The sequence below is a fragment of the Dermacentor silvarum genome, chromosome 4 (assembly GCF_013339745.2).
Source record: "Dermacentor silvarum isolate Dsil-2018 chromosome 4, BIME_Dsil_1.4, whole genome shotgun sequence".
NCBI lineage: Eukaryota > Metazoa > Arthropoda > Arachnida > Ixodida > Ixodidae > Dermacentor > Dermacentor silvarum.
Window position 1 is genome coordinate 1,346,912 of NC_051157.2, and position 23,307 is coordinate 1,370,218.

At 49.8% G+C, this 23,307-nt stretch overlaps 1 protein-coding gene across 1 annotated transcript in view; it reads right to left on the reverse strand.

Moving 5' to 3' along the window:
- LOC119449337 (CD151 antigen-like) overlaps positions 1 to 23,307 on the reverse strand; it is a 114,766-nt gene that overhangs the window by 29,767 nt on the left and 61,692 nt on the right. The window contains exon 3 of the mRNA XM_037712503.2: positions 14,663 to 14,761. Within this exon, the coding sequence (XP_037568431.1) occupies positions 14,663 to 14,761 (99 nt within the window). The remainder of the gene's footprint in view (positions 1 to 14,662; positions 14,762 to 23,307) is intronic.

Consider the following 23,307-nt stretch of genomic DNA (forward strand, 5'->3'; position numbering starts at 1 on the left):
AACCGGTATGGAACGTGCAATGACGAACCGGTATACACTTCAGAACCCGCTGGTGCCGAAGTCGTTCCATGGTGACGTCTTCGAAGACGTCGAAGACTGGATGACTGACGTCGAGCGCGTCGCCGAATACAACGAATGGGACGACGCGACTAAACGTAGGAATGTCTACTTTTGCCTCGAGGACGGCGCGCGTACAGGGCTTCAAAACCGCGAGGAGCAACTGACGTCGTGGCGCGAGTTCCGCCGTCATCTACTGGACACTTACGCCAGTCCTGATCGCCGCGAACGAGCCGAACGTGCAATTAAGGTCCGCGTCCAGCTTCCCAACGAAAGCGTTACCGCGTTCGTAGAAGATATGACGCGCCTCTTCAGACGAGCAGACCCTGGAATGACCGAGGACAAGAAGTGGCATCACCTGATGCGAGGGGTGAAGGAGCAGCTCTTCGCTGGTCTGGTGCGCAATCCTCCGAAGACTGTCGCCGAATTTCTATCCGAGGCGGTCCAGTATGGAGAAGATGCTTCAGCAGCGCTCTAACTTTTACGAGCGGCAAGTGAACGCGACTACGGACATGTCGACGGCCATCGGAAGCCACAATGACAACCTTCGAGACCTCATCCGCACCGTTGTGCGCGAAGAGATACTGAAGGTTTACGGCACCCCACAAGCCACGGTGAGCTCCATTGCGAGTGTTATAAGAGATGAAGTTCACCAAGCGCTCCGGTCCACCGTTCCTTTTCCTAACACCGCGCCTGAACCTTCTGTACAGCACCGTGCGACCTACGCAGAAGTCTTGCGACAGCGTGCTTCGTCCCCGCCGCTGTTTGTTCAGGCCGCTCATCCGGTTGCACTCCCACCAGCCCAACCGGTGCCATACATCGAGGAACGACGCACGCCTCCACCGTTTCCCCATGCCGCTTCTCCGGTTGTGCTTCCGCAAGAGCAACCAGTGCATTACGCCGATGATCGACGTATGTTCCTTCGGAAGTCAGACGTTTGGCGCACTCCCGATCGTCGTCCTCTGTGTTTCCACTGTGGTGAGGCAGATCAATTGTACCGCCAGTGCCCATACCGACGCCTCGGGTTGCGGGGATTTTCCGCCTATTCGCCGCAACCCCGACTGGGCCAACAACCTCGGGACATCGAGGACTTTCTGGCTCAGCAACGCATGCCACCGCCTACCGGGCGGCAGTCACGCTCGCCGTCGCCAAGGCGATTTTCACCATCGCCCCAGCGGTATTCGAGCGGACGGTCGCCAAGTCCCCGCCGGAAAAACTAACTACAGCGACCTTTGGGGGCGAGGCCGCTGGCAGTCGACGCGCTGAAGACCTCCGATCGACGCGAGTAAACAAGGGTACCGGTCCGACATCAACTGCAGCTGAAAGGAATGACCGGCTTTCGCTCGACATACCGGTGGTGATCGACGGTTACGCGGTTAGCGCTTTAGTGGATACCGGAGCGGACTATTCTATATTAAGCGGGAAGATGGCGACGTTTCTGAAGAAAGTAGTTACCCCTTGGCATGGCTCGCAGATTCGTACGGCTGGCGGTCACGTCGTTACTCCACTGGGATCCTGCACGACAAGAGTTCGAATTCGAGGATCGACATTCGTGGCGAGTTGCCTTGTCCTACGCGAATGCTCCCGCGACGTCATTCTCGGAGTTGACTTCCTGCATGAATACGGCGCTGTTATTGACTTACGGGAACGTGTAGTCACCTTCTCAGCCGACCAAGCAATCGACACAAACGACGACAAACGACGTGACGACGCGCTACGTGTTTCCGCCGAAAGTGTTACGCTTCCTCCACGAGCCAGTGTTCTAGTCGAAGTGATGTGCGGTGGAATGCGCGAAGGTGGAGTGGTCGCAGAAAGTAACTTAGCGCATCTACTGACACAAAGTGTTTGTGCGGCCAGGAGTGTGCAACAGCTTCGTGATGGCCGATCTAAGTTGCTAGTCACCAACTTTAGTAACGAGCATCGACACCTCTTCCGCGGTACTTCGATAGCGTTTGCCGAAGAAATGGAACACGTCGCTGAATGTTTTGCCCCTGAACCAGTGAGGCTGGCTGACAAGTCACTGGGCACCGTCGACATTAATCCCGAGTTATCTAACGACAAACAGGCAGCACTGCACGAGCTCTTGCTTGAATTCAGGGCAAGCTCGTCTAAGGTACTCCAGACTTCGGTTACAAGGCACAGGATCATCACATGCGACGACGCACGCCAGATACACCAGCAGCCTTACCGCGTGTCGGCAAAGGAACGCGCAGCGATTCGTACGCAAGTATAAGAGATGCTTGAAGACGGCGTGATCGAACCTTCCAACAGCTCATGGTCGTCTCCTGTCGTTCTTGTCAAAAAGAAAGACGGAACGCTACGCTTTTGCGTCGACTACCGGAAGCTCAACAACGTCACTAAAAAATACGTGTACCCACTGCCACGTATCGACGACTCGTTAGATAGACTGCGGCGTGCCCAGTACTTTTCGTCACTCGATTTGAAAAGTGGATACTGGCAGATCGAGGTAGACGAACGAGACCGCGAGAAAACTGCCTTTGTGACTCCCGACGGCCTTTACGAATTTCGAGTGCTCCCTTTCGGTTTGTGTTCAGCCCCAGCAACTTTCCAGCGAATGATGGATACTGTCCTCGCTGAATTTAAGTGGCAGACTTGCCTTGTGTATCTTGACGACGTAGTTGTCTTTTCTGAAACATTTCAGCAACATCTTCATCGCCTGCGGCATGTGCTAGACGCGCTCCGATCGGCTGACCTCACGCTTAAACCAGAAAAGTGCCACTTCGGTTATGAAGAGCTCAAGTTTCTCGGACACGTCGTCAGCGCCAAAGGAGTTCGACCCGATCCCGACAAGCTTGCCGCTGTAGCAGTTTTTCCTCTTCCTGCCGACAAGAAGGCCGTCCGACGCTTCCTGGGCTTGTGTGCGTATTATCGCCGCTTCATCGACAACTTCTCGAAGATTGCGGAACCCCTGACTCGCCTTACCAGGGACGACACGCCATTTGCCTGGACGAATGAGCAGCAAGCGGCCTTCGCTGAACTACGCCAACGCATGCAGTCAGCACCCGTCCTGGCACATTTCGACGAAGAGGCTGACACCGAGGTGCACACTGACGCCAGCAACATCGGCCTTGGCGCAGTACTCGTCCAACGTCAAGACGGCATTGAACGAGTAATAGCCTATGCTAGCCGCTCGCTGTCCCGTGCCGAGGCGAACTACTCTACTACAGAAAAAGAGTGTCTCGCGGTCGTCTGGGCGATCACGAAGTTTCGCCCTTATCTCTACGGCCGTCCCTTCAAAGTGGTGACAGACCACCATGCTCTATGTTGGTTGGCGAACATACGCGATCCTTCAGGACAACTGGCACGGTGGAGCTTGCGGCTACAGGAATTCGACGTCACCATAGTTTATAAGTCTGGCCGCAAGCACGAAGACGCCGACACGTCGCGTGCTGCCGCCGAATCTGTCAGTCGACAGTCAGAGGACGACGACGGCTTCCTGGGCGCCCTTACTACGTCGAACTTGGTCAAATCGCAGCGTGACGACGCTGAAATTCGACCTCTCATCGACCACTTAGAGGGCCGTGAAACAACCATACCACGCCATCTACGTCGCGTCTTGACGTCCTTCTGTCTACGAGACAATGTGCTGTACAAGAAGAACGCCCGCCCGAATGATCGAGCCTACCTCCTAGTAGTTCCCAAAGACTTGCGGGACGATATTCTCTTCGCTTGCCACGACGAGCCTACATCTGGCCACCTCGGCTCCTCACGAACGCTTGGTAGAGTGCGCGAGATGTATTACTGGCCCGGACTTTCGGCAAGCGTCAAGCAGTATGTGAAAGGCTGCCGTGAATGTCAGCGACGAAAGTCACCACCCCTGAAGCCCGCCGGGTTATTGCAACCCATTGAACCACCTCATAAGCCATTCGACCAAGTCGGCTTAGACATTCTTGGGCCTTTTCCTCTGTCAACCGACGGCAACAAGTGGGTGATTGTCGCCACTGACTATTTAACCCGCTATGCCGAGACAGAGGCGCTCCCACGAGCCACGGCTTCTGAGTTAGCGCAGTTCTTCATGTGTCACATTGTATTGCGCCATGGTGACCCAGCCACTGTTATCACAGATAGAGGAACGGCGTTCACGGCACAGCTCACGGTCGAAATTTTTCAACTAAGCAACACCAGGCATCGAAAGACGACCGCTTACCATCCGCAGTCCAACGGCCTTACGGAGCGATTAAACAAGACCATCACAGACATGATCTCTATGTACATCGACGTCCAGCACAAAAGATGGGATCGTATCCTGCCTTATGTGACCTTCGCGTATAATACCGCCGTACAAGAAACAATGCGCTTCACACCATTTCGCCTTGTCTACGGCCGCGAAGTACAGACGATGCTGGACGCTATGCTTCCGTGCCACGACGCCAAGAATCTAACTACCGACGCCGAAGAATTTGCTCAGCGCGCTGAGGAGGCTCGGCAGCTCGCGCGGCTGCACATCGGTGAGCAGCAACACGCAGATGCACGGCGCTATAACATCCGTCACCGGCAAGTGCGCATAGTCCCGGAGACCAAGTGTTGGTGTGGACCCCTGTTCGCCGCCGTGGCCTTTGTGAAAAGTTGCTCAGCCGGTATTTTGGCCCCCACAAAGTGCTGCGCCGCATTAGTGACGTGAACTATGAAGTCGTTCCAGACAGTGCGGTGCAAACACGGCGTCGACAACCACCTAGTTCTGACGTAGTTCACGTCGTACACATGAAGCCCTACGTTGCGCGTTCGTGATTTTTACGCTCCCATTTGCACCTAATGCACTTACCTCTCCGTTTCTAGAGAGGTAGAGAATTGTTTCTAGCTACGCTGCTGTAGCTCTCGCTGTGTTCTGTGCCCGAGCATCTTCATTGAGCGTGTTTTTTTCCCTTTCCCACGCCACTTCTTGAGCATCGAGCCGATGCTCTTTCCCAGGAAGGGGGGAAATGTCACCTGTAGCAGTGGGGCAAGCGCAGAGGCGCAAGAACCGCCCCGCTCGGCTCTCGCCGCCGTTTTCGCCAGAGCTCTCAATAAACATCGTCAGCCCCCTTTTGAAGACGCGTGGCAATATTATCTCGTGCTTATCGCAAAAGCTAGACAATCTTGGCAAAATTTCTTTTTTTCAAGCCTTTTCAATATATCAGTAGTAGTGACACTAGCCTATAGTTAGCGATATTATTTCTTTCTTCATTTTTATGTAACACAATTACCTTTATGACTTGCATTTGTTTCGGAAAAATGCCTTCTACTAAACAGAGATTGAAAACATTTGTTAGGCAAGGTGCTAAAAGTCTAACATATTTGACAGATCTTATTTTAATACCATCTGCGTCGCTGCTAGCACTGTTGAGTTCTAAAAGATGGAAATCACCTCTGTTGTTGCTACAGGGTTAAAAAGGAAAAAAAAAAAACTGGTTTTGGCATTGCAATGTTCCAGGTAACGCAGAGCATTGTCGTTAGTTTCTCCAGTGTTGAGATTGATAAAATAATCATTGAATAAATCTGCTAATCGTTTCCCAGTAAGTACTTCATTATTCTGACTTTTTTGTTAAAATATTAGAATGCGTTGAACGATTTAGCGTGGTATGTAGTTTCTTCCACGTCATATCTGGTCGATGCTGACAAGATTTGTCGGGTGGAAACCTTGCACGGATAGAGCACATATACCTTAGACATCGTGCTGTCAAAATTTCGGTGACGTAGCCACAAAAAATTCTTTAAATTGTACCAGTCGCCGGTACAGTTGCTATAAAATAAATATTGAATGTACGCTTTGCTAATTTGTAGGAATAGAATGTGTTTAGGAGATATTGGAGGTTTAGGGCTGCCGACTCTGCAATAAGAGCTCCGTTGAAAATGTAGTATGATTGCGTTAGGGCGTCCGCCGACTTCTCGCAACGTTACACTGACAACATGCGCTTTCGGAAATTGTGCTTTTTACTCTGCCCGCCATTACAATCTGTTTAATAGCACACACGTGGCCGTCACTTGTTCGCTGACGCTTCATTTTGGCATGTGAACATTCGCCAGATCCTTTGGAGAAGCATGGCTGCCGAGAACGACGGTGCCTGAGGTGGAGCTCCAAGTCGGGCTAGTTGGTTGACATGCATGGTATATTTTACCTACGCTAACCCACACGGACAAGGCAGACAAGACGTGCGCAGACTCGCAACTGAATGTTTAATGGGTGAAAATGACATATATACAGAGAAAAATGAATACATCTGATTGGCGATCCAACCATGGATATGTTGACGTCACATAGTAGCATCTAAAAACGCCATATCGCAATCAGCTAGTGACACCGAAGGTTCGCTTACACACCCGGTGTAGTTTTTATCTTAAATGCCTCAAACAGCTCCCCAGTACTACGGTCCCTATGACGGTACAAAATTCTAGTTTGATTTAGAAGTGGGAGGCAAGTTTCCTTGTTTAGTTTTTTACAGTCATTACAATGCTTAGCCACGTGGGAATAACCATCTGAAGTGCTATTTTTTGATGTTATTTCAGCCGAACAGTGACACCGAAGTTATGTCGATGATTACCTGATTTTTGTAGACGGAAGTAGGCTTGAAGAACTGTCTCTTCAAGTGAAGGAAGCTTTTTGTAGGTCGGGACTAGGCCTCCATTTTACTACAGAACTTCCCCACGAGAATGAATTGCAATTTCTAGACATACGTCTGCGTTTTGATTCATTTCATACATGTTGGTTTTATCGACCAAGGTACCATAAGTCCCCCCTCAATTTTTCCTCCAGGCATTCGAAGATTGTAAAGAGTGGAATTGCCTTGTCGTGCATAGATGCAGCACTAACGAAGTCCTGCCCCCACGTAGTAACGGAAAGTGTTAGTTTCCAAGTGACTAGGCTGCTGGATACCCAAAATCTGTAATTCGAGGAACATGTGATAAACTAGTAAGGAAAGTTAAAAGTAGTGGTGTGCACACACCCCGCGCTAATAAAGAAAAAAGAGCGTTTGCTGTGATTCCGTACCAGCACAAAATTGCACACAATTTGAAGAATGTAGCCCAGTGGTATGGGGTCAGCGTCGTATTCTCAGCCCCTCAGAAAATGTCGCGTTTATGTGCTAGAGTAATGAATGTGATTGACAGGGCATCTAACCACAGCCCTTATGTCTGCAAGATTGAGCATAAGCAAGGGTCAACCATTGTCCCCTGCGCCTGCGCAGTAGTGTATGAATTTACTTTTTTTTTGCGGGTGTGTATACATCGGTCAGACGGCTAGGTGTGATAAGGAGATTTACTGACGGCAAGCGAAAAACCAGTACAGTCGCAAGAGAGCAACGGTCTCGGCGCCAAGAGCTCGTGATCTGCGCTCACGCCCTACATCTATGAGAGCGCCCCACTACTGCTTGCTCCCTGTTCTTCAATACAATAACCCCGGCGGCGGCCATCCTGGCGACTCAAGGGGACGCAAGGATGAGAGGGTCGTGATGCGGCTTGAGGCGGCTGACGTGGACCGTGTCGCGAACGAGACGGCGCTTGTCCGAGGAGGGGTTGACCGGCTCAATGACATAAGTGACGGGAGACCTGCGCTCGATGACGCGGTATCGCCCGTGGTACTTGGCAGCAAACTTGGGAGCGAGGCCAGAAGAGTTGAAAGGTATTCGGAGCCAGACGAGGGATCCAACTGCAAAGCTCTGCACATGCTCATCGGTGTCGCGGCGATCTTTCTGGAGGGCTTGGCTGTCGGACGAGCGGGCCAGCTGACGACACTCCTCTGCATGCTGGGCGACGTCAGAAATTGCACTGAATTCGGAGGCGTCCGGGCGGTACGGTAAAATTGTGTCAAGCGTGGAGGGTGGTTCACGGCCATATAAAAGAAAGAATGGTGAAAAGCCCGTCGTAGACTGTGTCGAGGTGTTATACGCATAGGTCACGAAGGGGAGAACGACGTCCCAATTGGAATGATCAGAATCAATGTACATGGACAGCATGTCACCGAGCGTGCAGTTGAAACGTTCCGTGAGCCCATTCGTTTGAGGGTGGTAGGCAGTTGATGTGCGATGAACAATACGAAACGAGCGGAGCAGCTCTTGTATCACGTTGGACAAAAACACACGGCCTCTGTCGCTCAGCAGTTCCCGTGGGGCTCCATGACGGAGTATGAAATGGCGCAATATGAAGGAAGCGACGTCACGAGCACCAGCCGCAGGGAGTGGAGCGGTTTCTGCGTATCGCGTCAGATGGTCCACCGCGACAATTATACAGCGATTGCCAGCAACAGAGCACGGAAGCGGTCCATAAAGGTCGATTCCAATGCGCTCAAAGGGGCGGGCAGGATGGTAAAGGCTGCAGCTGACCGGGTGTATGGGTAAACGTCTTCCGTTGTTGACATGCGGAACAAGACCGTATATATTTACGGACAAATGTGTACATCCCACGCCAGTAGTAGCATTGGCGGAGCCGTTGGTACGTTTTCAGCCCGCCAGCATGGGCATGTTGCGGATCAGCATGGAAGTATGCACACACATCGGCTCGCAAGTGCTTGGGTATGACCAGCAGCCATTTACGTCCGTCCTCCAGGTAGTTGCGGCGGTACAAAAGTGCATCGCGTATTGCGAAATGCTTGGCTTGTCGACGAAGGACACGGGGTTGGCTAGCGGGTGAAGAGGCGCAGAGAACTTTCAAGAGGGACGCGATCCATGCGCTGTTCCGAAGGCATGTCGGTGATGGTCAGAGCATCCAGGGGAAAGTCGACCGCTGAAGGAGGCCCTGCTTCGGATTTGACGGGTGAACGAGAGAGCGCATCCGCGTCAGAATGCTTGAGCCCGGATTCGTAAACGACGCGAATGTCGAATTCTTGAATACGAAGAGCCCATCGACCGAGACGACCAGAGGGATCTTTGAGGGAAGCCAGCCAGCAGAGTGCATGATGGTCGGTTACAACGTCGAAAGGCCTGCCGTACAAATAGGGGCGGAATTTTCCTAACGCCCATACAATCGCGAGGCACTCTTTTTCGGTGACCGAATAATTCGCTTCCGCCTTGGTGAGGGCGCGGCTTGCATAGGCCTCAACATACTCAGGGAAGCCGGGCTTGCGTTGCGCGAGAACTGCACCAAGACCGATACCACTGGCGTCAGTAGGTATTTCGGTTGGCGCAGCAGGGTCATAATGGCGTAGCACGGGGGGCGAAGTAAGTAGGGGGCGCAGCGTCGCAAATGCGTCGTCGCAGGCCGGTGTCCAGTGGGAAAGGTCGCTGGGGCCAGCGAGGAGCTTCGTAAGCGGTGCGATGATGGAGGCGAAATTTCGGACGAAGCGACGAAAATAGGAGGCCAAGCCGACAAAGTTTCGAAGTTCTTTGAGGGTAGAAGGCTTCGGAAACTCGGCAACAGCGCGTAGTTTGTCCGGGTCAGGGAGAATGCCATCTTGGAGACGACGTGGCAGAGGATAGCGAGACATCCCAAAGTGACGTTTCTTCAGGTTGAGTTGAAGGCGTGCGTTTGTAAGGCAGCGTAGAATTGTGCGTAAACGAGAGAGATGTGTAGCAAAATCGGGAGAGAACACGACGACGTCATCCAGATAGCACTGACATATCTTCCATTTCAGACCACGTAAAATGCGTCCATCATCCGTTCGAATGTTGCAGGCGCATTACAAAGTCCGAAAGGCATCATGGTAAATTCATACAGGCCATCCGGTGTGACGAACGCCGTCTTGGGACGATCACACTCCGCCATAGGGACCTGCCAATATCCCGATCGCAAGTCGAGGACAGAAAAAAATTCGGCACCTTGAAAGCAATCGAGGGCGTCGTCTATTCGAGGAAGAGGATAGACGTCTTTGCGAGTAATCTTGTTGAGGCGTCGGTAGACCACACAGAATCTAATAGAGCCATATTTCTTTTTGACCAGTACAACAGGAGAGGACCAGGGGCTGGAAGAAGGCGTAATGACTCCGCGCTGAAGCATGTCGTCAACCTGCTCCGTAATGGCACGACGTTCCGCGGGTGACACACGGTAGGGGCGCTGTCGCAAAGGAGCGTGAGGCCCAGTGTCAATCGTGTGAACAACCGCATTAGTTCGGCCTAGTGACGCTTGCGGTAAGTCAAACGAAGTGCAGAACTCGTGTAGAAGAGCAAGAAGCTGCGTCCGGGCAGCCGGATCGAGGTCGCTGTCGATGGAACGGTGAAAAGAATCCGCGAGCACGGCGTCGGACGCAAGGTGAGGGGTCAGCGGATGCTGAGTCTCAGGCTCAGAGGGGTCAAGGGGTACGACAACAGCAGCGTCTACAGGCTGAACGTGGCCAAGCGTTTCATTTCGGTACAAAGTCAGAGGGCCGGAGTTGGGGTTGGAAACAAGTAGTCCGGGAATGTCCTGATGAAGCGCGAGGATGGCTAAAGGCAGTGACGTATTGTGGCGGCGACGAAACAAGTCAGATGGCGTGAACAGTACGGTGGCGTCGGAAAGGGCGGCACAGGAAACGGGAACAATGACGGCACTCTGAGGTGGCGGGTCAATATCGGCGGTGACGACAAGCTTTCTATCCCCAGGACCGGCCACATGGGTGGAAGGCGTCTCAGGAAACACAGCGAGCTCTACCTGAGCACGAGCGCAGTCGATAACAGCGTGGTTACGGGACAAAAGATCCCACCCGAGGATCAGGTCATGGGAACACGAGGCCAGCTCAAGGAACTCAACGCTGTAGATCACGTCTTGTATGAGCACCCTGGCCGTATATGCTGCAACGGGTTGAATATATTGTGCGCTCGCAGTACGGAGAGAAAACCCTGAAGGTGGCGTCGTCACTTTACGGATAGAACGGCAAAACGTATGGCTCATTACAGAAATAGCGGCGCCAGTGTCCACAAGCGCAAGAGTTCCGTACACCGTCAACAAACATTTCAATAACATTGGCGGGGAAAAAGCGAGGACTTAGACAGATTGACGACGGTGCAGCTCGTGCCTCAGAAGCTGCGGTATTAGACAGTTTTAGTTTAGCGTGGTTACAGGAATAGCGGGCGTACCGGAATAGCGGGATCGAAGTGCGCATGCGCAGAACGCTAACCGACTCATACCGTTTACCGTGCGCACGCTATTTCTCAGAGTTAACAGACAGTTTTAGTTTAGCGTGGTTACCGGAATAGCGGGCGTACCGGAATAGCGGGATCAAAGTGCGCATGCGCAGAACGCTAACCGACCCGTACCGTTTACCGTGCGCACGCTATTTCTCAGAGTTAACGTTACCGTGTTAGCGTGGTGTACGTAGTGTACGTAAAACATGGCGGCGGTCCCGGTCGCCCGCTTCGAACTGAATTTGGCGTTGTTTTTGGAGAATTCACTTCGTTCGTAGCAAATGACTGCGTAAACGGCTTTTGCTTAGTCTCATGCCGCTTCGCCGAGAGAGTGTTATGGCTAATCTTGAGGAATTTTTGAGATCGCTTCTCGTTTCGAACGCGCCTAAGCCTAACGAGAGAATTTTTTTTTCTGAGATGCGAGCGCCATCTGTCGCTAAAGTCGGGAGATAGGCGCGACGACGGCATATGGCCTCTGAGATGGGAGGATTTCGGAGGCTATGGTAGACAGCTTGTACTGCTTGTCTGTTTCGTTGCAGATCGACGGACATGTGAAGTAAAAATACAACGCGCTCCTGGGTTCCATTGCGCTGCCTATCGCACTTTCCGGACGCACACACACATAGAATTAGGTGCCCTGTGTATGCGAAATTCAAAGCGTAATGGAATAGCGTCCCGCACGTAAACTACGCTATCACGCTATACTAAAACTCTCTTTCTGCAAACTTCGTTTGCGGAACGGTAACGCTATTTCCCGTAACCCCGCTATTACGCTAACGCTAAACTAAAACTGTCTAACAACGTTACCGTGTTAGCGTGGTGTACGTAGTGTACGTAAAACATGGCGGCGGTCCCGGTCGCCCGCTTCGAACTGAATTTCGCGTTGTTTTTGTAGAATTCACTTCGTTCGTAGCAAATGACTGCGTAAACGGCTTTTGTTTAGTCTCATGCCGCTTCGCCGAGAGAGTGTTATGGCTAATCTTGAGGAATTTTCGAGATCGCTTCTCGTTTCGAACGCGCCTAAGCCTAACGAGAGAAATTTTTTCTGAGATGTGAGCGCCATCTGTCGCTAATGTCGGGAGATAGGCGCGACGACGGCATATGACCTCTGAGATGGGAGGATTTCGGAGGCTATGGTAGACAGCTTGTACTGCTTGTCTGTTTCGTTGCAGATCGACGGACATGTGAAGTAAAAATACAACGCGCTCCTGGCTTCCATTGCGCTGCCTATCGCACTTTCCGGACGCACGCACACATGCCCTGTGTATGCGAAATTCAAAGCGTAATGGAATAGCGTCCCGCACGTAAACTACGCTATCACGCTATACTAAAACTCTCTTTCTGCAAAGTTCGTTTGCGGAACGGTAACGCTATTTCCCGTAACCCCGCTATTACGCTAACGCTAAACTAAAACTGTCTATTAAGTTTTCCGCCTCACCAGTATTGGATCGGCGACGCATAGGCGAAAGAGAACGGCGGCGCGGTGAGGGGGACCGACGAGCAGCAAAAGGTTGGGCATCGGGCTGGTGATCCCGGGCGCTTGTTTCAGGCTCTCGTTCTGGCTGCGTGCGATAGGGAGGTCGGAAGGAGTAGTCAGCATATCTCGGCGTACTCGTGGTCGCCGCGAAGCGTCGGCGGCAGAAGCGCGCAACATGACCCGGAATTCCGCAAGCGTAGCAGATCGGGCGGTTGTCTGCAGTGCGCCAAGGATTTGCGTACTGTGGCTGCACCCCGAAAAGCGGCGTCGCTGGTGGTCGAATTGGTGGTTGAGGGGTCAGTACTGGTTGAGGACGTGGCTTCATGACGGCATCCGCATACGTCAGAGGCGCGGCAACAGGACTCGGTGGAGCAGCAGACGGCACCACAAATGATAGCGGCGCGGTGACACCAGTTGGCTGAAAGGCAGACGGCAAAGCCTCGGTGACCTGCTCCTGTACCACCTGTCGGATGGTTGGAGTCAGACAGGGCGTAGGCACTTGCGTGGTCGGAAAAAATGAAAGCTGTCGAGCGACTTCCTCACGCACAAGCTCCTTAATATGTGACAGCAGCGCCGTGTGGTCGCCGCCGATGGTCAACGCAGCGAGGGAATTGTCTGTTGACGTCTGCCGCCGAGCTAGGACGCGCTGCTTACGTAGTTCGTCGAAGCTCTGGTACAAGGCCATCAGTTCAGACACGGTGCGTGGGTCCTTGGCCAGCAACATCTGAAAGGTGTCGTCGTCTATGCCTTTCATGATGTGCTTTATCCTGTCTTGCTCAATCATAGAAGGATTCACGCGCATGCACAAGTCAATGACGTTTTCAAGCTCGTGAAGTTCTCGCCCTGCTGCTGCGCACGTCCGCGTAGACGCTGTTCAGCGCGAAGCTTGCGCACTGCGGGGCGACCGAACACTTCCGCGAAGCTCGTCTTGAAAGTGGTCCAAGTGACGAAGTCCGACTCATGGTTACGAAACCAGAGGTTTACGACGTCTGTTAGGTAGAACAGGACGTTGCGTAGTTTCGTAGCGTCGTCCCACTTGTTGTGCGCGCTCACCCTTTCAAACGACGATAGCCAATCTTCTACGTCATGGTCATCGGTGCCGCTAAAGAAAGCGGGATCGCGCTGGACGCAGCACGCTTGACACGATGACCGACGGAGCTTGGGCCGCGTCTTGCTGGGTGGCGTCATCAGGCATTGTCGGAGCAGTGGTGGGCAACGTCCGGCTTCGGAGTTTCAGGTTGGAAGAGGGTACCCAGCACCTCCACCACTTTGATAAGGAGATTTACTGACGGCAAGCGGCAGGCGAAAAACCAGTACAGTCGCAAGAGAGCAACGGTCTCGGCGCCAAGAACTCGTGATCTGCGCTCACGCCCTACATCTATGAGAGCGCCCCCTACTGCTTGCTTCCTGCTCTTCTTCTTCACTACAAGGTGTATTAATGTTCAGCTGAAATAACATCAAAAAATAGCACTTCAGATGGTTATTCCCACGTGGCTAAGCATTGTAATGACTGTAAAAAACTAAACAAGGAAACTTGCCTCCCACTTCTAAATCAAACTAGAATTTTGTACCGTCATAGGGACCGTAGTACTGGGGAGCTGTTTGAGGCATTTAAGATAAAAACTACACTGGGTGTGTAAGCGAACCTTCGGTGTCACTAGCTGATTGCGATATGGCGTTTTTAGATGCTACTGTGTGACGTCAACATATCCATGGTTGGATCGCCAATCAGATGTATTCATTTTTCTCTGTATATGTCCATTTTCACTCATTAAACATTCAGTTGCAAGTCTGCGCACGTCTTGTCTGCCTCGTCCATGTGGGTTAGCGCAGTTAAAATATACCATGCCTGAGGTGGGCTTGGCCAAGCGCGTCTTGTCGGCATCGACCCGCAGCGGGGGAAAAGGAGCGCATGTGTCGAACTAGAGTAACTTTGTGTAGAACACTTTTCGAGCGCCCTTTCTAGGATCACAACGGAATTATCGCTCAGGTGACGCGTCGTTGGAAGTGCGTGCCACGTCCAAAAAGCAGAAATGGCTATAGCGAGCAATAGTGAATGAGTCATCGCGCGCACAAGATGCATGCAGACAAGCAAACTGACCTTGGCCTGTGCCCAGTCGAAGGCAGTGGTCACGTGAGTCTTTTTTCCGTAGTCTTTCTTGAGCGCGTTATTCAAGTTGTCTTTCATATCCGATAATATCTGAAAAGGAAAGAAAATTGTCTCATTCGCCGTTGTCACGAATAAGCGGTTCGTACGAAAGGGACGGGGCTGCCTCTGACACACTCCATATATTTTGTACTTGATTTATGCTACCAAGTGGCTTCTTTCGATGTGCAGCCAACTCCTATATTACTCCGAAAGGATGCGGTCGCAGTCACTAGCACGACTTACGCGATTCATCCGCGTTTCTGCTGGAATATTTCGAAAGGCGGCCACCAACCGAAGCAACTGGTAAATACGATAAAGTTTACTTTTCCACAGGGGCGTGCGTCACTGCATTGAATCGCGGCGCCTCCGGGCACAGCCAACTTGGTTGGGCCGCATACAAGTAGTTCTTGAATAATGCAGAATAGTAAGTATCGAAACGCACACCCACGTATTTACAGCAGGAACATTTATTTCAGTACAATACTGACTAGTACAAAAAAGCCAGCTAACAGGAACAACTGTTGAGTTTCAAACACAAGATTATTAATAGTCATTAAAATTGGATTGTCAACTGCAAGTTTTTGTGTCAAACAACTCGCTGGAACTCGTTCATGAGTGCTTTTGCATCGCTATGGCTTTGTTATTTCAAGATGGTCCTTTTCTTATTGAGCAGAGGAGTAGCATCCCCTGACGTACATTTATTAAAAGTGAAGAGAGACGCTAGTGGGTTCAGTGCTACTGGCTATAGTCGTTAGTGGGTCTCGTGCGTGGAAGCTGGCCCTGCCCGTCGACGTTGCGCTGCTCCGAGAAAGAAAAATAGCCTTTCAAGCCCATCAGAGCCTGATTGAAAACAAGATTTCAAGGAAAGAATGACTAGTTTTCCATACCATATGGCGTTCTTTAGGCCCAAAAGGTTTGCGGTCTGTCTCTCGCAGCTCATTTGTCGTAATGTTGAGACGAAACCCCGGAAGAGACAAGATGAACCAGTTACTGACTCTGGTTAAGACTAGGCGTCTTCAAACGAGAAATTTCAGAAGGATGCAAAAAGTAGACCGAAGGATATGCATCACAGACGTGAAAAGGAAGATGTCGAGTCTGGAACGAGTATACCTAAAGATATGGGCAGTTGGCGAGAAGGTGTTGCCGTTCAAAACTCAGTCTTAGACCAAGTAAAAGCTGACCACAAAAGCTCCGACGTCCCCACCAAAAGCGCAGTCCTCGAAGAGCTCCGACTCAAGGAAACTAGAGCAAGCTAGCATTGTGTTGATGACCGAAGCAATCGGCTTGACCAAATTTAAAGCATTCCGGAACAGTCTGGTGAGAAAAGGGAGGACGCGGAAAAACTTATGTGCGAGTTTGTTTCAAGCAAACTTGATGTTAAGGCAGGGGAAATCGAACGCCTGCACAGAAGAACAAAAACCGGATAAGAATAGTCCCATTGTCGGCAGTTTTCGTCGTAAGGTCATTTCGTAAGAAAGAGCTAAATTCTGCAGAATGCGTCTAAACTTACAAATCTTGAGCGTACAGAAGAATTTTCACCACGGATTTGGCTAATAAGAAAGAAAGTTGAAAATTTTGCACGAACAGAACGTAAACCTAAAAATAAATACAGGTTACTGTTCGATAAACGTTTTCTCGGAAAAAAAACGCTGTACATGTTCAACAACTCGAGCAATAAGGTGGTCCTCCTACCAAGACGAGACGCGCCTCCTGCAGTTGTTTAACCCCGACTGCAGAGTAGAAGTAGAACACTATCCCTAATTGTGGCAAACTTCAGAACCTTTTTTCCATAGACAGGGCCGCCATCTATGCTCATTTATCGGGGACTCTCTTGCTGAGTTGGTGCTTAGCACAGAAACGTGTCTGTCCCATGATGTGGCCGACTGTCACGTCCAGCAATTTTGTAGCCTTCAAAAAAAGATAGTACGGCCTCACGGCCCGGTGGCGTATTAGTGGCCGTGAAAGACAATTTCCAAGTTGATGCATCACCAAAACAGGAAGAGAAATTAAAATTTTGTGCATCGCGCTACAGTTATCGTTTTTTGTAGATAGAGTGCCGTCTGAGTGTGTTATCGTCCGTCCAACAAGCCTGCAGACTTTCAACGAAAAGCTAAGTTACTCACTTGGCTTCAAGCAATCAAGTACCCCAGGTCTCCGATATTCTTGGAGAGAGATTTTAATCAACCGGACGTAAACTAGTGTACACCCAACGTGGTACACGAAGGATAGACTGCCAGTATGTGCTGGCTTTGTTTAACTTGAAACAAGACACGTGGCGATGCCATTTTAGATCTCACCGCAGAGCCGGATCACGTGATTGTTCATGTTTTAGACAGTGACCACGCTGTCCTCCATTGCGAATATACTTTGGAAAACTGTAACAACCGATGTGGACGCAGTAGCAACTTTTGCAAGATTGCTTTATTGCACAGAAAACAAGGGTTTATGTCAGAAGTTCCGCAAGCATGCCGTAGGTCTAATCGTGTACGTCGACCAGTGCTTCGTTATGGCATTGACTACTAGGTGGGAAGGGATGTGATAACAGCGATGTGACTGAATTCGCTATCTTGTGCGCATGTCTTCCGTGTTTAAACCCATCGCACGTGTGCCGATAAGCGATGCCTACATAAACCACTGTTTTCTGTGCAATAAAGCAGTCTTGCAAATCTGCTACTTGCGTCCACATCGGTTGTTACAAAAACAAAACAAAAGAAAAAAAAGACAACCACAAATTAATCTCTGATTCTTCTGCTACTTTCTGGGGTTTTACGTTCCAGAACCAGTTCTAATTATGAGGCACGCCGTAGTGGAGGGCTCCGGATTAGTTTTGACCACCTGGGGTTCTTTAACGTGCACTACAACGCAAGCACACGGGCGTTTTTGCATTTCGCCTCCATCGAAATGCGGCCGCCGCGGGCGGGATTCGATCCCGCGACCTCGTGCTCAGCAGCGCAGCGCCTTAGCCACTGAGCCACCGCGTGTAATCTATGAATACACACGCGCAAACGTTGGTATGATTGCAAATGACCTGTCATCTTTGTTTTTAATTTTTGCACTCCTTGTCAATTCGCAACACTGCTGGAAACTGGCTTGTTGTTAAGGAACAGTTTGCTGAACTAAATGAAAAGTGTATTTCTAAAATTGAAGTAACCTCTTCAAGCCAAAGTGCATGGTTCAACTGGTTCACATGTAAAACGTTTTATCAATGAATGAAAACGACTTTATCAAAGGCAGAACAGTCGACCCCTGATGGTGAAACGTGACCGTGAGTATTCTAAACTATGCAGAATTGAAATCAAAGCTGCCACATATATTTTTCTTTACCAACCATATAACAACACTAATAAATTAAAACAACAAATAATTCTTGAAAGTAATTAAACCCAAGCCGTCGTCGTCGTCCCAATTGTCAATATCTAGGAACTATGTGCTCATATCACCATCAAATGTGGCGACAGAATTAAATGCTTTTTTTTTTGGTTCTGTGTTAATTACGTACCAGAAAATTACGTACCACCCGAACTTAGCTTCATGGCACTTCAGTCAACCATGCATGATCTCATTATAACCAATCAAGGGTTATAGGCTGTTCCCTCATACCCGCCGTGGTTGCTCAGTGGCTATGGTGTTGGGCTGCTGAGCACGAGGTCGCGGGATCGAATCCCGGCAACGGCGGCCGCATTTCGATGGGGGCGAAATGCGAAAACACCCGTGTACTTAAATTTAGGTGCACGTTAAAGAACCCCAGGTGGTCCAAATTTCCGGAGTCCCCCACTACGGCGTGCCTCATAATCAGATCGTGGTTTTGGCACGTAAAACCCCATAATTTAATTTTTTTTAAATAGGCTCCCTCATAACTCGGCACCTGGCTAGGCCGCTATCGGCCCAAACTGGTTAAGGTAACAAAGTCTGTTATAAGCGCTCGTTTTCAGTGATAAAATCATAGCGGAAGCATACCAGATGCCTCGAAAATTGCTTACGTTGCTCCCATTTTGTTAATACAGGTGATCCCTCAGTGCTATCTAATTACAGGCTAATCTCACTAACGAGTATATCATGTAAACTTCTAAAGCTTATCATATCATCTACAATTATGAAATACCTAACAACTAAGAACTTCTTCCTGCCAAAGGAGCATGGTTTCCAGCGCGCCGTTTATTTATTTATTTTTACCGTCAAAATACATTACAGAGGAGAGGAGCCCTGGTACCTGGTTCCAATCTTTCGCACTCATGGTAAAAAAATGTCACAGTTTCGCCCTAAGGGCGAAGCAATGAATGCGATAGCAACACATCAACGTCATACGAAGTAAGGTGAGCGGCTTTGGTAGCAATGTGAATTGTAGTAAACATGAGCTAATTAAGTAAGCAGGTGTGCTGCGGCGTAAGTAGACCGACATGAAGAGAGACTCGATGACCACGAGAAGGCGCGTGTGAAACGGTGGTGTTGATGAGAAGCGCTTCCCGTGGGCAGCGCGTGCGAAGGGACACACTTGTAGCGCTGCACTGCCAATCCGGGCAGCATTGCATGTGTAGCGTGCGTTGGAAAATATGGCCCGACTATTACTAACTGAATGAACAAGCGTGGTGTGAGCACGCACAAACAAACATGAATAGATCACACTGAATGACTGCAGACAACGACTGTCAAAACGCTGGCAGCAAGCGCATACGCCGCAGCGGGCGAAGGTACGTGCGGTCTATCGCTTCAACGGAAACTGAGCAGCGAATGCACAGCGCATACAAAGGTCAGAGCCGTGTGGAGATAAGAGACGGTGCGGGCGAGCGACGAACGCGGTTGTTGGCAGAGAGGTGCGCCCCCCCCCCCCCCCCCCCCCCCCCCCGTTCCCTCCGGGGCTGGTTTCCCGCTTCCTTGCTTGCGCGTGGGAGATTAAGTGCGTTCGCTCTCCGTGATAGCGCGCGTCCCCGCCCGCTTCCGCTCGGGCATACGGCGCGCGGCGAAGATTTTATCTATACGGAACCTCACGGCGACGGCGACGCCGACGGCAGAAATCCGGTTGAAGTGTCCGTATAACGGCTATCGCAATAAAAATGAAAGTGAGTGTGCAACCGCAGTACTTCTGTGTATTGAAATCTAGGCGAGGTGGTACTGATTCATATTAACTGCGCAACAACTCGGGGACTAAGAAAGAAAAGACGACAAAAGCACTAACTCCCAACTGGTCTATTTCAGCAAGAAATTTGACACTTAAGCACTTCATCGTCACATGACCAGTCTGGTGGCGCAACTGAAGACCACAAGGAAAAACTAAACGAAAAATAACCGCTATCAACCATTGAGAAAGACATGTTATTGGAGCTTTCGTCGCCTGTTCTTTCTTAGTCCCCGTGTTATTGTTGTGCAGTTAATATGACCTCCGGGCATGCCGAACTTCTGAGGATGATCAAGAGGCGCAGAAATAAATGAAGCAATGAAAGCAGATGTGTGTTGTGATAGTAATTTTTGGGGAAAGACGTATACGAGAATTTTTCCTGCGACTGGCGAGTAACAGAAGCTGCAGTGGCGCTTCTGTTGTGCGATGTGCGATGATAGTTACAAAAGGTGAAGTGGGCTGCGCGGTTTTGTTCTGCTTCGGGGCTTTGGTTTAATAGCCTAATGCGGGTCCCATACCAACCTGACATATTCAAGCTGTGGGCGGATAAATGTAGTGTAGAGCAGTAGTTTTACGGATGATGGCAACATATAAAGGTCTCGGCGCAGGTAGACTAAAGTGCGTTTGGCTTTCGAAGTAACATGTTCGATGTGCGTTTTCCAAGTTGGTGAAATTGACTCCTGGGTACTTGTATGTTGTTACTGATCCTAGCGGCTGATTATTTGTGTAACACGTTGGCTGAAGTACATTAGTTTAGGAAATTCGCATTGCCTTGCACTTACTGGTGTTCCATCTGCCAAGTATACGGCACTACTCATGCACTGTGTTCAGGCCTGTTTGAAGAAGTGTGCAGTCGGAACGATTGATTATCTCACGATATGCCACGTAGTCATCCGAAAATAAACACAATGTTAGTAGGCAAGCCATTTATGAATATTAGGAACAGTAAAGGGCCGGGGACCGATGCCTGCAGCCTTCCAGACAGAACATTCGTCATAGGTGACGTGGTCTCATTGGTAACGACGAATTGAGCACGGTGAGTAAGGAAAGTTTGAATCCATTGAATTATGTATGTCGGGTCAATTTTTAACATATTTAATTATTGTAAGAGGAGAGAGAGTTGTGAACTTCTTCAAAAGCGTTAGAAAAATCGAGGAAAACGCAGTCGGTAGGAAGACCGGCATTGATGTAATCATGCAAGTCATTTGTGAACGTTATAAGCTGAGTATCACCGGAAAGTGTCTTGCGAAATCCATGTTGAAATGGAAAAAAGGTGGCTGACTAATGGAGTAGCACACGAGGAATAAGGATTATAAACAGAGATACGGTGCCTCAGAAAGGCTGGCCAACGTTTCGATAGGAGGACCTATCTTCGTCAAAGGCGGCCTCGTCATCCTCGGCGGGTTAGTTTTAAAGGGTTAGTGGAGTGACGTCACGTCGATGTCGGCTGTGGCTGGCTGTAAAGGGAGAGACTGAAAAGAAAATGAGCGCTGGCGCTTGACTGGCTAGGTGCGGTTTCTAAGACGAGGGGACAAGAGCGGGAGAGCGAGAAAGTGGTAAAAAAGAATTAAGAAAAAGAAAAAGAAAAGAAAAAAGCATAAGAGGTGGCTGGGGGAGCGAGAGGCGAGTGAGCGTTCCGAGGTGCCGTGGGCGGCGTGCGTTTGGGGTTCCTGAAGAGCCGGTCAGTGTGCAAGTAACAATACGAGTTGAAAGCATGACTTGAGTAGCGTAGCATCAAGGCATCGGGTAATTTTGTGGTTGACAGGGAGCAGCTTGGTCCGTCAAGGGGCGTTAGCCTCACTAGTTCGCCGTAGGCGTCGTCGCGGCGGTATACAGAATTGGCGAGACCTTGTGTGGTCAAGGCGCCGAAAAAGGTATCCTGCCGTCTGGGATTTTGGACTGTCTCGGTGTGGATCTTGTGTGGAGAAAAAAAAAAACGGCACAGGAGGGTCACACTGGAGCCAAAATATAATTAGCAATATAAACATGTGGGGGGGGGGGGGAGACAGGTGTACCTGGAAAAGCGCTCGTATGGTTGATCAATGCTTAAAAGCATGGAAGAGGATAATAAATTGAGTGTTAGGGGAGATGCAGGGAAGAACTGGAAATGGAAGAATAGGTGAGGTTGAGGGAAAAAAAAAAACGGCACAGGAGTGACAGCGGAAGAAATATCATTTGAAACATAAACACGGAGGGGACATTTTATAATCCTTATGTTGAAATGGAGTAAGACAGTCCAAGAAAGTGCTTAAGATGAGTGTACATTGAGTGTTCTATTATTTTACATGGTATCGATGTAAATTATATTGGTCTGTAACTGTATGGGTTTCACGTATCACCAGATTTATGAATAGGTATGAGTTTACCTGTTTTCCAGTCCTGTGGCAGTGAACCAGTGCTTAAAGACTGCGAGAAGATGGACAGCATTATAATAGAGAAGTATTCACTGGTGTTCTCCAGAAATTTAGAGCCATCTGAACCGCAAGAAGACAAGAACTTTCTGATTATTGCGCCGATACCAGTGTATTCAAAAGCTATCTATTTCTGTTTTGACCCAATTCTGGGTACTCTTGCACTGAAGCACATGAAAATGAACTTTAGAATGTGTTATTTAGTACTGTTGCGCAGTCATGATCAGGAAGTGCCATGCCAAAGGATGTAGTAAGTGTTTTGTTTGCGCTGTTTCCTCTAACAATACTTCAAAACATTTGGGATTTGTGTTAACCATATTAGGGAGAGCACTGCTAAAATGATAAGTTTAGCTGCTTCTTTATACGCTAGCCAACGGTCCGGTCTGTTTACGTCCTCTGGTCTCCGAAACAGTCGCTTCTTGCTGTTATTTAATCTGTTTAAGTGTCTGTTAAACCAAGTAGCAGCGTTGTTATTGCTCACACACCATAAGAGTATGTAGCGATTGATGAGATCAGGAATCTTACACCAATTTGTTTCGACTGAGTGTTCTAAGAAGTTTGGTAAAAAAAAAAGTCACCAAAGAATGCGAAGAGCTGGGTGTTTATCGCTGAAAAATTTCGGTAGTCCCTGATAAGTTGGGAGCTTCTGCGTTCATGAGAAACTCAAACGTTTGAACTGATAACCGAGAGTCCTGTAACCATACATTTAAAAAATGAAAATCTATGCTACATTTATAGAGCCTTCGACAAGGTTTTCCCCATAACCACCTAACCATGAGACTTGTCGCTCTAAACAGTGAGGTTTCAAATTAGATTGCTAATGTTTATGCGACAGCAATAATATGGACACTCCAAGCGGATTTCTGCCGTCGCCGCCAGGCTCCGTATCGAGTCCAAGGGCGATAAAATTGTCGCAACGCGCCATATGCTGTATATGCGAATGAAAGCGCGCGAGGGACGCGCGCTTTCACGGAGACCGAACGCACGGCGGAGAGCAAACGCGACGTCGCGCGAAAGGGCGTGGAGGGACGGAAGCGAGGGAGGGGGGGGGGGGTGCTCCGGAACGCATTTAC